Below are 14,441 nucleotides of genomic sequence, written 5' to 3' on the forward strand. Positions count from 1 at the left end.
TCTCATTAAGGCTTTCCTTCCTTGAGAGGTAGAGACTGAAGTTGGGATATTCATGTTGATAGTCCCGGGCAATTGGAACAAATGAGGAGATCTTGTGAAAGGAAGATGGGCTGACATCATTAATCGTGTCCCCAACTTCACCACCAGTCCCTCCACTGGCTCCGTGGGGAGTGTCACTGATGAAGTCAAGCACAGGGAATGATGACCCTGCCCCTCTGTGCTCAGCCTCTCTCCCTCCGACAGGCCAATATTTCACCACACTCATTCTCCAAACTCGACTATCCCTGTTTCCTGTGCTGTCAGGAGGATGTCGCCCATCATCAGATCTATGATTTCACAGGCTGGTGGCAGCAGCACTCCCTCTCTGTAGCTGAGTAACGTGGCCCTGCTCCAGACAGCTGGGTGACCCCTCCTTACTGGCTGGCAGGATGCTGTTAATCTTCTCACAATCTAGGGTGGGAATTGTTCCTACATGATGCCAGTGGCTTTTGGGAGCTGATTTGTGTATTTGTTTAAGTCTCCGTCAACACAAACAGTGAAGTCCAGCTGGGACTGCACTGTTTGTTGTATTTCCAAAGTTGGAGAATGTCAGAAGTCACTTTGCTTTCAAACGAATTGTCTGACATTTTGGGAAATGCACTTCCCCGTGGGAGTTGGATGAAATGAAAATCAATACCACGGCCACAAAGTACCTGCCTGGGGAATATAAAACTACAGCTAACAGATAGGATTACCCCTCCTTGGCTTGGTCCATAGGTGCAAAGATCTAGATTATTTCTTGGCTGTGACCTTTTGCCTCATTCAGTGAAAAGTGTGTGTCATGTAAAGGTCACATAAAGGAAACAAGTCGTCCTAAAATGGTGAATATCCCTTAAAGGGACATAAACACATGGCTTTAATTACTATAATTAACTGTAACCACTACAGGAAGTGCAAATGACCAAGTTTTCTTTCTGTCTTTCTTTTTTTCTTATTCCATTTTAAGTCAGCTCGATCATGACCCGCCACTTTTGCAAAACCTCAAGCTGCAGATTTACATTGAAAAGATTCCAGCCAATGTCTTTTGGTTATTTAAATGAGCAAACTCAGTCTAAATGTCTGTTCTCAATGTAAAATGTGCCATATCTACATCCAGTGTACATAAAATGAAAACTACTGTGAATGGCAACGTGGCTGCAGTAGGCAGGATTGGTGGGAAAGGTTATTAAAATCTCCAGTTTGAGTCGCATATCTCCGTCCTGAGCTCCTCTCATACACAGACTGACACACACAATCCTTTTATCTGAACATGTGGATATAGAAAGTCTTTTTCTATGCCCATATGTGTTTTATTGTGGTTACTGACCAACACTTTTTTCTTTTCTTTTCTTTTTTTGAGATATCTTTGCAACAAAGGACATTTTTGTCGTTAAGGACCAATCTGTGGAGTTGGTGCAGACTGCTCTGTGCCCAGTCAAAGCCTCCTGTGACACTACAGATTTAGTTGTTAGCAGAAATGTTGTTTACTGTTGTTTTAAGGATGGAATGCTTGCTTCCTGTTCCGTTTCTTATTCCCCTAAGACAGTCTGTGACCTCAGAAGAAGACAATTTTAACAGACACGTTGTATGTTTGGTCCCAGCACCATATGAACACGTGTGTCCGTGTAAATACATGATCCTACATCTGTGTGTGTGTGTGTGGCACCTTTGCACCATCTCTACTGAGAAATACAACACAAGGCCCCTCTGTGCTCTGTCACCTGTAGGTCAAAGTGGTGCCCCTCAGGTGAACCTCACCTCCTCCCTCTTCCCTCCCAGCCTCTCTGTGTCTCTGTGGTCCTTATCGCCACAAAAGCAGTAGTTCACTTCACTTATTAATTCCCACTGGAACTGAGCTGCCTTTTCTCCTTCAGACTTCACCTCACGCCCTATTCCAGTTTACTCCAGCCACAGTAAATCGTTTCTCATTAGTGGGATATCGCTGTAAAAGCTGCAATTAATTCTTAAAACTTCCACAACTGTGTGACAACTAAAGGTTGCTATGACAAATTTAGGATTTGAGTCTGTAGCGTTTCAGTTTCTTAGCATGTTGTTGGGATGTTGTGGCCCTGAGCTGCAGTGTTCTTGATTACTCTCTAGCAGTGTTGTCATGTAACAAAGTACAAATACTTTTACTTGGTCTGTATTTATGTAGCGTTTTTCAAGTCTTGATGATCTTTCATACCCATTCACATTGCTGCAACACTGGGTTAAGTTTCTTGCTCAAGGACACATATAGACTAGCAGAGCCAGGAATTGAACCCACAACCTTCCAGTTGAAACATCTCGCCCTACCACTGAGCTGCTACCATGGCTCAATCCGAACTCCTCACATTTTTAATACTTTTACTTCTAAAACTCAAGTACATTTTATATTAGACAATTACTTTGGATACTAAGTACAGGAAATGTCATATACTTTAAGACTTTTACTAAGTAATATTGTAAAAAGTGATCACTCAAGTACCCTTTTAGGTACGTTATACAAGACTGCTCTCGAGTTGCATCTATTTTCAGTGCAAAGGGCTTTAAATTGCCACTGCATAACGATACCAGAACAGCAGCTAACACTTAGAAGTTTGCGAACTAATTGGTGAACATAGAGACACATGGCACATTTAGCAACAGACAATATTGCACTGGTCTGTGGATTTGAGTCCAAACCAGAACAAGGAGAAATGTGAGGATAGTCACATTCTTCAGAGGGATGAAAATGCAACTCCAAATTATTGAGAACAAGTATTTAAAAGACTCTCTTCTATGATGCTGTGTCACGCACAAGCCACTACATTCCCAACTCAGATGTGGAAAAAAAAGGAGCTTGATCAAGAGTAAACCCTGTGGAAATTCCACACCGTGAAAATTGAACCGTCCAAAAAAACATATCTGGCAGACGACTACTGGAATGCAGTCCACCCTCCCATTTTTCCCCAGTGGTCAGAATATGGTTTAAAAAGAAAAGCACAGGTATTCTCTTGATTTGATATGAATCAGTGAACATATTTTATGGCTGACAAACACTCTTGTTTAACTGAAGGCGCAATTCTTTGCTGTGACAGTTTGTCACAAGAGATTTCCATGTTCATGGCAATTACAGTGTTTGTTGGTGGCGGTTGGTGGGTCCTTTGGGTATCCATTTTGTCGTATAAATCCACCCCCATCTAAGTAATTCTATCACGCTCAGAATGCAGGCAAAGGCAGACAGAGGGGAATACGACATCCACAGATAAATCCATTTAAAGGCTATTTTGAATCCAATTTATGATGGTCATCTGCTCACAGGGTGTCAACAGAGAAATTGTGTTTGCCAAACATAACTTTAAACAAAAAAAAAAACAATTAAATTGTTGGTCAAACAAGTGATATCAATCTCCTTAACTGTCTCAGATTTCATGTGCTGAGGCAGAGAGGAAAAACAGGTCACACAGTGCCCCTAGTGGGAAGATAGTGCATCACAAAGCTATTTACTGTAGGGCCAATACTGCCATCTGAAGGAAAAAGGCTCTTCATGCTTTTACTTGATCATTTTCACACTATATAAATGTAGGCGTATGTTTAGGATTGTTAAGTCAATGTAACGTAGCAATCAAACATCAAATAATGTGCAGTCTATAGATATGAAACTATAGTAAATACATCATTTTTCTATTTTAAGTCTTTCATTTTCGTAAGTCTTTCAAGTACATGTAATCTACTGTGTGTTAAGCACTTTCTGTACAATGTCACGACAAAAGTGATATGTTTGTTCATTATAAAGTGAATCATCATCATCAAGAACCTCTCACTGGAGTGCGGAATCCGACGTTAAATGCAGTTAGTGCGTCACACAAAGTCAGACATAAGCTTGTTGTCTGCATTTCAAAACCCTTGGTCAGTGAGTGATGACGTGCCGTTCACGATCAACTGTCCTTGAAGTATCCTTGAGCAACATATTTTCTCCACCGAGGCTGCACACAGGTGCAAATGACCTTGGATGTGACACAAAAATAATGTCACATGTACCATAAGCAACACAATATTTCATATTTGTTGCTGTGAGTTCGTCTTTGGTGATTACGTTGATTTTCGTTGCTCTTATTTGGTGATATGGTGGAGGGAGAAGGAGGGGAAAAGTGATCCAAAACTGGCAAATACAGAGAAACTGGAAATAGAAGGACCTACTGTACATGTAGGCTATGATTTATGAAGGATTAATGAAGGTAATCTGTACATGTTAAGAGTATTTTATTTCATACTAAAAGCACCAGCGCCTCTCTGTGGTCAATCAGCCATACAGCAGCAGACACGTCTGCACACTGCACCTGAACTGACATTCAGTATAAAAACAAAGCCAACTACAACACATTGGTTATAAGTATTTCAATTTCCTCATCTTTCTCTTTTCTAATAATTGTCATAGAACAAATTTAAATAGTTTTTTTAATGTCAGCAACTTACCAAAGAAACAGTTTCATGTACGATTACATTTTCTGTGTCCAAACCATCTAAAGACCTGTAAAAACTGTGTAGTGTACATTTTACACAGTTCATTTTCATGATTTATCTTCACTAAAATGCATAGAAACACGACAAAGTAGTGCCGAGGTAAAATACTGTCACACAGTCGCAATGAATATTTTGTTTAACCTGAGTTTAAAATGAAAGAAAACCTAAAAATATATTAAATTATATAATCTTTCATCTTTGTACACATTTATACAGCTCTATACAATACTCTTTACATTAACTGATACCAAATACTTAAATCCCAAGGACATAAAAAGGTTTCTTGTACAAACCGACTCACTGCACAGAGCTCTCATAATGGAGCCACTAAAAGAAATACACATTTAAATAAACTAGTTAAACATTTCAAACTTATGAAATAATATAGAACATTAATAATAAGTAATCAGTATGCCCTTTAAAAAACAGTGTCCCCTCAGAGGTGTTTACTTATCCAGTGACAACAGTTTCAAATGATTGACACTGTAACCAAATTCTAAAGATATGCTACATCTCTCCTGAAACTTTACAGTACACGGTGGGAACTCTCTAACCATTCAGAACCCTCCTGCTCAAACGTTGGCATTACTTTCTCTTGCTGTTAAGAGATTACATCTGGTTGTCATTATACTGTGGGCTGGAGTACTGGCTCTGCATGCCTCCGGTAGCTGCTCCCATGGCGGCCTCCTGGGCCACTGCCTGAACATGAGGGTTCTTCCAGGCTCCTGTGGCCCATTCCTCCTGTGCTCTGGACATGCTGGCTCCACTGCCGCGGTACGAATTATGGATCTGGTGACAAGTTATAATCCACAAATGATTTATTTTTGATTTACTAATATGAAGAAAAGTTGTATTCATTCAAATATTTTCCCTATTTTGCCCTTTTAAAAGTGCTATATAGTGTTTTACACGTACCCTGGTGAGAGCAATGAAGGACAATGAGGCCACAGCAGTGAACATGATTGTAGGAACCAGCATGATCAGTGCAATCAAAATATTATAGCTGAAGAAGGAGATGGTCGCCAGCCACCCACTGAAAAGGACAGAGATTGTTCTATTGCATCAAAACATTTAACACAGTGTGAATTGTTTTTGGAATATCTGCTGTTCCCCAGAACACCTGGATGTTAAACGCCAATAACAATGTGGACTTAGCTTACGTCTGTATACATGAGGATCTCCAGTTGCACATGGTGACATTTATAAACTTTATGAAGGCCGTCATAATATTCATTTCTGATCATCAGCCTGAGTCAGGTGACATTTTGAGGATCATTTTTTAACGGTCTCTCAAAATCTAATAACAGGACTATCATAAATGTTATATGAGGGCAGTTTCTAATGGTCCATCACTGTCATGTTAATGGAGCCAGTGAAGAAGGTGTAGAAAAAAAACTGTCTACCTGACTGGATTTACTGCTTAATCCTCAAGAGTTTAATTCAAAGCAGGCTTTCACATTCTTATTAAAATAACTTTGATTTTTTTTTTTTTATACTTGTGATATAACTTTAAATTAATCTATCAATGCTTGAATAATTATGCAGGAACCTTTCTTCTGTTGCTCTCTCGACTGATAAAGTACAAAGCATTGTCACTTCCCTTTTATCCTTATCCTAACCTAACTAACACTGAAGTTGTTTTTGTGAGAATAATTTATTCAAATCATTCTGACTTTCTTCAAAGGAATTTCTTCAAAGAAATCTTCTTAAAGAAAGGCATTAAATTAAAATTTCAATCCAAATCTTTGTATCATTCTGAATATGCTGAGTAACATTGCTTTTATGTTTATGGCTGTTAAAAACAACAACAACAAAAACCCAACAAAGTTGTGATAAATATTTATGTGGAAACTTTTGATATTTACCATACTCCCCAGCCAGGGATGCCTATGCTTTGGATGATGCTGATTCCAACTTGGGCCATGAACACAAAGAAGAACAGCATGAAGTTGAAGGAGCTGTCACTCCTATAAAAAAAGAGAAAATATTTTTTCATGTTATTTTTTGTTTGCATATTTTTCTCCATTTTTCTATGACATGCAGCCATAATTGAACCAAAGAAGATATGGTTATGGTTATGGTTATGTGACCTGCGACGTGCCCAGGGTGTAACCCACCTTTCGCCCTATGTCAGCTGGGATATGTTGAGGATAAAGTGGTAGAAGATGAATGAATGAATGAATGAATAAATGAAGCTGAGTAGTTTTCTCCTTCACGAGTGCTTTACGGTAATAACAATTGGTCATGGCCTCTCTTCCTCTATCACCACTATGTGCCTCTGCCATGTGCCACTGTTTGGGTTATGTTTTGTTGATGCCCAGACCTTGCTTTTGCATTAAAGCATTTGGATGGTAATATGTGCACAGGAGAGTGCAGCGGCTCTTTGCTCTTCTGTTCAGGGATCTCTTACACACTGTACGCACTAAACAGGGTTGAATAGCATTACCTCATTGGATTCTGTACGATGACAGTAAAGCTTTCTATTCTATTGTCTGTGAAGGTTCTTATCATCATTGTAATCTTCAGGAGGTCAATATATGTGACTAGATGTCCTATTCTATTCTATTCTATTCTGTACTGGTCTGGTCAGGGACCAATTTGCAGGCCAGGAAGATCTGGGTGTTTTAGTGTTTCCAGAAAGAACTGTTTACGTTATTTTAAGTTTCTCAAAGCAGTGCATGGTGGATGTCACTCTGTTTACAACATCGCAACATCATACAGAGTTTTTGCGGATGGACACTGGAGAAGATGCAATCTAAGATCTCAGAAATCAGCATCTTCAGATGCCTTGTTCCCTACTGTGGTCTACGAGGAGAATGATGCGTGGTCTACAGGAGTTCTCTGATCATAGTGTATTATTAAAATGACATACCTCCAAAAAACAATGAACGAGGTGTAATGTAATACAAAACTATCAAACTTTTATGAATCTCTGTCTATAAGTAGCTTGAACCTTAGTGAAACAGATTACTATTACTGTGATGCTTAAAACAACCAAAATACAGTGAGAATTTCACTTCTTCACATCCGACTTACTTGAAAGCCTTGTAAATGGGCCTAAACCAACAGACATAAGAGCAGGGAGTGAACATGAGCAGCCAGATGATGGCCAGTCCAAAGTTGGTCACTCCGCCTCCACCGAACATCCAAACAAAGCAGCCAATGAGATTCACAGTGAGTGTGGCGCTGTTCACTGTGGGACCACAACACACATTTTTATATTGTTAGTGGCGTCGTTTGCGAAAACGTCTTCAGCAGTGTAAATGTACACATGCAGATGCATACTTGAACACACAAAAGACATGCTGTGTTATTGACATGTGGCTTACACTCTCCGTTTATCTCGTTTTCTATTCATTCTCAGTAATATTGTGAATCTACTCCAGCTGAACAGAACGTTGCACTTGGTTCTAATTGAAGTGCTGAGCTTTGGTTCCACGTTTCTTCACTAAAATAGCAAAGGCAGCAAATCAGTTTACAATTTTGGTCCACAGAGGGAATGTAGAGTGAAGAAAATGACGACGCTGAACGCAGCTGTAACATGACAGCTACTAAGTAAACACTTTAATTTCCTTGATGCACAGTGGGGGGGTAGGGGGGGAGCATGCTGATCTAAATGCACAGTCTGAATGTAAAAAGCAAAGTGTTAAACGCAAAGTGCATGCAATGTTTGCACAACGTAATCATGTGCTAGATGACAAAATACACAAAGACAACCACAGATAATTGGTACAAAGAAGGAAAAGGAAGCAGCACACCCAGAGACAGACGGAGCGTTAGAATACCTGCTTATGTCTATCAATTACAAATAAATGTAAACCTAGAAAGAGAAAAGTGACAAAGGATTAGAGTGGCAAGTATGTGTCTCTTGATGTTTACATGTTTATTTCATATGGAAAACCTTTTTTGATATTGTTGACTGTGACAACAAATGAAATCAGTGGGGTCTACAGTTGGGAGATGATCTTGATTCAACCAAAATGCACCTTTATTTTCATTGTTCTCCTGTGTTTCTTTCACAGTTATCTTTGTGATTTGTGATATTATTTTTCCTAGAGCACCTGCTTTGGGCTTTATCTAATACCCCACGTCCTGCCCTTGACTACCTTACATGCCTTCATTGCCACGCAGGGAGCTTCCAGAGCAGAGCGGTGTAACAAACACCATTGTACTGCTTGTTTATGGTGTAATAAACTTTGATGAAAGTGCTTCTGGCAAAATTATTTAACACAGTTTCAAAGTTAACTGCTCTGCTCAAACCAAGGCCATCTGGTCAGTGCTATGACTCATTAGCAAATAAACCAGTCAGGTTATTACAGTCACAGCCAATAAAAATAAAATGTTTTTGGAGCAAAAGGATTCATATAAACCATTGCCCTTCTGTTACATCGCTGTAACACAGAGGAGAAGTCGCTTTATGGGACCTCCAGGAGAATTCAGATGATTTCATTTTCTTTTAAGGACTTGGCATATTCAACTGAGTCGATTCAAAGTTTCATCGTCAACAATTAAGCTCCAAAGTCGATTTAATAGTGAGATGTATGGATGAGGTAAAATGGTGTGCTGAAGCTGCTCAATGCACTCACACATCCACAGGTGGTACATCTTCTTGCACATGCTGCGGTGCTGTTCGGGGATCTCGTCAAAGTCCTGATAGAAACATGGCTTTAGTGGAATGAATCCAGGCAGCGGGGGGAAGTTGTTCTCTGCAACAAATGATTTCATATCTGTTATATGACAGGGAGCAGATGGCAATCTTTATTCCCCGAGGTACATGACAATGTAATAACTGACCTGCCATGTGGATGCTATGTCAGGTTTGCCTATTAGATCCACTCCCTCGGTCTCTTGATCCTGTCAAGTCAGGGGGAAACTGCAGGTTTGAGATTAAGTTGTTTGAAAAAGACATTTATAATGTCATTTGCAGTTTGTTTTCGTGTGTGTTTTCAAGAGAATGAAACGTTCCACAGAGTGGGGGTATACTCCACCCGCTAACACTGTGCTGGGGGATTTAATATCACAGCCCTTAAGGCACGTCTTAGCGGTGGCGATAACGGTCACAATTACATTAACGTCAAAGAGACCGCCAGAAATAGCGCGCGCGTCGCCGGAGACGCGCGCAAAATTGCAATCAGATGCAAAACGCGTTTGACGGATGCAGAGCGCCAGCGATATTTACGTGCATGTGCGAAGACAGATTGACAGAGATGGACATCATAGCCAGGAATTACGGATTCCAAGGGACACCTAATCTGCTTACCTCCTCCAGAGAGCAGCCTGCGTCTCTGCTCACACTCAGTCTTCGCTGGAGGCTTCAGCTGCGCCGTGAATGGACTACGACTCCCAATGGGACGACGTTTACTCGTAAACTATTAGATTATTGTAATATTTTCTAACTGACGGTTTGACCGGAGAAACAAATCCCAACTGTGCTAACTCTAGACCAATCAGACCAGTGGGCGGATTACTCTAATCCTTGACGTTGTATTGTTGACCCAATCGCTGTTGGGCTCTCTGTCCATGGTTCTGAAACATACATTTACACTAACCTACAACATAGACGACCCACTGTAAATATTAATATTCACCCAATAATTACACAACAGATTAACTCTACATTTTATGATACTTGTGTCACTCAAAATATGATGCATTGCTTTACATTTGGTGCCTGTGGCTACAGTGACTGAGGCAATGCTGTATAATATGACTTTTAAGTACAACATAAAGTAGTTTTATTGCTTGTGGTGAATCTGTATTCTATACTTAAATGCATTTTTGCAGTGCAGTGTTGCTATTCTGCCTTAACCAAAAAAATGTTTCCTGCACCACAATTACTATACTATACTATGGGGGGTCAGCTACAGTGTAGCCTTTGTAATACAGAGCTGTAATATGCCATTCTGGTCACTGCTGGTCACTGCTCCTGCCAGCGGAACTTGGATATGAGCCTTGAATTTGTTGCTGACCCCTTTTTTTTAATGTTGACTCCATCTAGGTTTGCTGTTTCACTGCTGTCAGGGAAATGAGCTGAACAGTCTTGGCAAACTGTTCCTCACACCTTTCAATTGGCTTTCACTTTCAAACTTTCTTTTAATTAGCGGACTGATAGTTCACCTATTAGCAAGATCCAAACAGCAGCAACAAGCCAGTCCCAAGACCAGATTCATGGGAGGGTTGTGTCAGGAAGAACATCCAGCATAAAAATATCTGCCAAATCAAATATGTGGATCATTCCTTGTGGTGAACCTTAGAGAGGGAGAAACTAAAAGACAAAAAACAAGAAGTTATACAGCAGTGACATGTCTCAAATAAGCTACATGGGTCAATACACAGACGGTTAGTTAAAAGATAACTGTGACACTGTGACTGTGATCAACATTGATGATTGTAATTGTGTAATTTGCCAATTTTACTGATTATCTTTAGCTTTGACTCTGACTACTGTAGCACTATTTTTTTCTTACCTGAAAACATAAAGATTTCTAATTACCGACATTGTCATAGAAAATCTGTTCCAACATAAAGTACATGATGTCCTTGTCCTGTAATCACAAATAAGTGTAAGCATTAATCAGCTGATTTTCTCTTGAGTCTTTGTCTAAAGTGCTTAGTATGTGGTAAGTGTCATTCTAGGAAGAATTTTACATTACCCTGTTAGTCTAGTCTAATTTTTATAAATATTGTGCTGAATTGTGTAACATGATACCAGTGTGTTGGTGTTTCTCTCTCACCTCGATCTTTGTTTTAAGTAAAATGTAAGTAAACCTGCGGCTGCAAAGTGATTATACACAGAAGAGAAAATAAAGAGTTTTCAGCTGGCTCTCTGTCAAAAGATACTTCCCTGAAGCGGTTTAATACAAACTGAGTTATTGCACTTTCACTCATCTACGTGTTCTGTTGCCACTGAGCAGCAAAACCTGAGCCAAAGTGAGTTCATCAATCTCAGAAGTAGCATTTGTCTATACATATATCCATGTATATATATATGTATGTATATATATATATATTGTATATTGTATGTATGTATATATATATATATATATGTATGTATATATATGTATATATATATATATTCCCAAATTTCCTGTGAAATTTGGGAAATCCACAGATGCAAGAATTGGAATTCCCAGTGTGAGAGAAAATGTTATCTTCAGCCAACTTTAAGTTTAATTACTCACATATCACAACTTCAGTGTCACTGAGAAGACTAGTCACCTTGACATGATAGTCTGCAGCGTTGAGCACCACCGTACATCTCCCCTCGTCGGCCGGTATGATGGCGATGTCCCGATGTTTGTGTAGCGATGTGAGCACCTTCCCCCTCTTCTGTTGTGAGATTCAAGGGAGGTGCTTTGGCACTGGACAGGGTGGCTCATACTTTGAGTTGTACTTAAGTTTAGCCCTTTGGTCAAGATATTCTTTTCCAGGTTGGGTGAGGATTCTGTTGGACAAATTCTTCACCCATTTTTCCTACGTTGTGTTTTCCTACACATCAAATCTTTGTTGTGAGAGGAGTTATCGCATCTTGACTGTAATTTTGTACATTTCCTGATCTGCCTTTCTTCACCTTTAGTGTGTTGTGATGTCTGTGCCTTCTCCACAGAAGTGTTTGCTGCTTCCGGGACCTCAGATGAAGAGATGTGATGTGAGCTCTTCATGTTGCGTGGACTGTAAAATGTATCTTGTTGAGGAGCTGGTTCTGGACTTTCTGTAGGATTCGCTCAATTCTGTGTCTCTTTATTGCAGAACCCCAGGCGAAGGCTGTTGGGGATGATATGAAAGAGGTGAACGATCTGCATTGTTAAACTTAACGACTCCAGCTTCGGAGGCTAAATAACTGTTTTTTTCCACCCGTTAGTCAGAGCTGAAGAAGCCTCTTGGATGAGAGGTGAAACGTCAAGTTGAAGAGAAAATTATTTTAAAGAGCTGGACAACCTCTATCCACTCTCATCCTCTCCAGCTCGGAACCTTCAATGCAATACACACCAATATGAAATTGAAATTCCACGACATTTTAACTGTAGCTGAAACATTTTTTTTTTTTTTTTTTCGTTTAGTGTGTGGAATTAGTTAATGGCCAAAATTTAACCATGGCCGCCGTAGAACAACATATAGTGGGACTGTTTGAAGCAACCCCGCTATACTAGAATGTATAGTGGGGTTATTGTATAGTGGGGTAAGTGTCGAGAATGTTAAGTGTTCAATCTGTCAAATTAGAAACAGTTGCCAGTGCATCAGATTACTCCTCCCAGGAAAATGTGGGTAAGTGTTATCCCTGTCCTCATGTCATTCTAGCCTATTAGTAATTTCAGTGGTGTTGTCATTTGAAGTAATAACTCATACTGTGATGAATGACTGCTGGAGCAAAAACAATTGATGCACTAATTCAAAGCATATTTTAAATGCAGAAATATTGTTCAGTGTCTTTTCCACAAAATACTGTGTTTCCAATTGTACGGATGCAAATATCACACAAACAGTGGAAGCTCTAACCATGCAACAACAACAATTATAACATGATTAAATGAAAATGAAAAACAAGTAAATTAAGAGTAGCAACCCAACCTGAGACACATAAGCAATTGTTCGATTAGAGGAATGAACGCGGCACAACCAGCTTTATGCTTATGTGTGTTATGTTTATGCTTTGAGCATCCATTTTGCAAACCCTGAACTAGGTGTCCTCAGACAGTGTAATCCCTCGTATGGGATTAGAAAGCCCATTGAAGTAACCACTGATTACGTAAGTGGTTATGGGCTGGACACATTGATTGATAACAGAATTAAGTGTCATCCAGACAAGCTTTATAAGTTAACAGACAATCTTCAATCAACTGTCAAACTACCGTCCACTAGATCAAGGCCATTTTAGATGGGAAGCTGGTAAATCTGTCTCTTCTCCCTCCCCTTATCTCACACCGCCACTCTCCTGTTTTCCCTCTCCTCTCTCCATTAATATTTATCAGAGGTAGTTCCAGTCTAGACAAGCTTCTGACATGTTGTTTGAAGACCATCATGCCTAAATCCCTTGCACAGAATCCCATGCATAGCAGAGCCTTCAACAATTGGTTCTCCCTTGTTTCTTTCTCAGTCTTTCTCATTATTTTTTCTACCACCATCACCCCCCCATTGACATGACCAGTAAGATGAGAGCCCTTCTACAACACTTTGCTTCTGCTGAGATTTTGATTAAGAATCTACTCTTTAATTAATACAAGGGCTGTCTCTTTCGGGGAGTAATGGTCCTCCTCTTTAAAGACAGCCCAGCCACTCCAGCTCAACAGCAGTGCTTGGGAAAGCCAGTTTCCCCCTGTGAGCTCAGCCAACACGGCACTGACATGCCACAATGACTTTTTCGACCCTCTGCCGCATGATATGTAATCACTGTAGATATGGTGTAGATAGACAGCAGGATATTAAATGTGTGGGTGAGTCGGGTGGGGGGGTACAAAGCAAAGAGGAGAGGAAATGAAGGGTGATGTTAACATGGACATTTATTCATTGTCACAAAATAGAATTTTTAACTCATCATTTTCAGGATGCAGAAACACAAGACATTTCTTTTAATATTATGGAGAAAGACTTCTGGACATGAACAATATAAACAGAAAATGGATATGCTTAGTATTAAACACAAGTTGAAAGGGGTTTCTGGACAAAACGAACGGCATACAATTTCTAAAACGCATTTTCCAACTCACATCATGGTGTAATCTAATGTTAAAAAATCTCATCCTATTTCAAGTGTATCATTTCACAAATATTTGTGAATGAGTCACTTATTATATTAAGATAAACTTTTCACTTTTATTGACATCTAACATCTTGTTTTTTTTAATGTTTTCAAAAGATTTTCCTGGTAATGTTCCCAAAAACATGTTGCACTCATGTTAGCCCAATCAATTGATCCATCTCATCATTGGCTGAGTAAATGC

General features: G+C 39.6%; 1 protein-coding gene across 2 annotated transcripts; it reads right to left on the reverse strand.

The window, feature by feature from the left end:
* Positions 1–4,225: 4,225 nt before the first annotated feature.
* On the reverse strand, positions 4,226–9,955 carry LOC122772050 (secretory carrier-associated membrane protein 5-like). Of its 2 annotated transcripts, none has more exons than XM_044029697.1 (7): positions 9,764–9,955; positions 9,298–9,357; positions 9,090–9,209; positions 7,540–7,696; positions 6,369–6,470; positions 5,419–5,536; positions 4,226–5,292 (listed from the first exon to the last, which is right to left on the reverse strand). In XM_044029697.1, exons 2-7 carry the CDS (start codon positions 9,302–9,304, stop codon positions 5,113–5,115), a joined length of 684 nt encoding a protein of 227 aa, XP_043885632.1. In that variant the 5' UTR covers positions 9,305–9,357; positions 9,764–9,955; the 3' UTR covers positions 4,226–5,112. The 2 variants fall into 2 exon arrangements, with proteins under 2 accessions (XP_043885632.1, XP_043885634.1); XM_044029699.1 differs by having other exon boundaries at positions 9,298–9,376.
* Positions 9,956–14,441: the final 4,486 nt, after the last annotated feature.

Source organism: Solea senegalensis, linkage group LG7 (genome assembly GCF_019176455.1).
Source record: "Solea senegalensis isolate Sse05_10M linkage group LG7, IFAPA_SoseM_1, whole genome shotgun sequence".
NCBI lineage: Eukaryota > Metazoa > Chordata > Actinopteri > Pleuronectiformes > Soleidae > Solea > Solea senegalensis.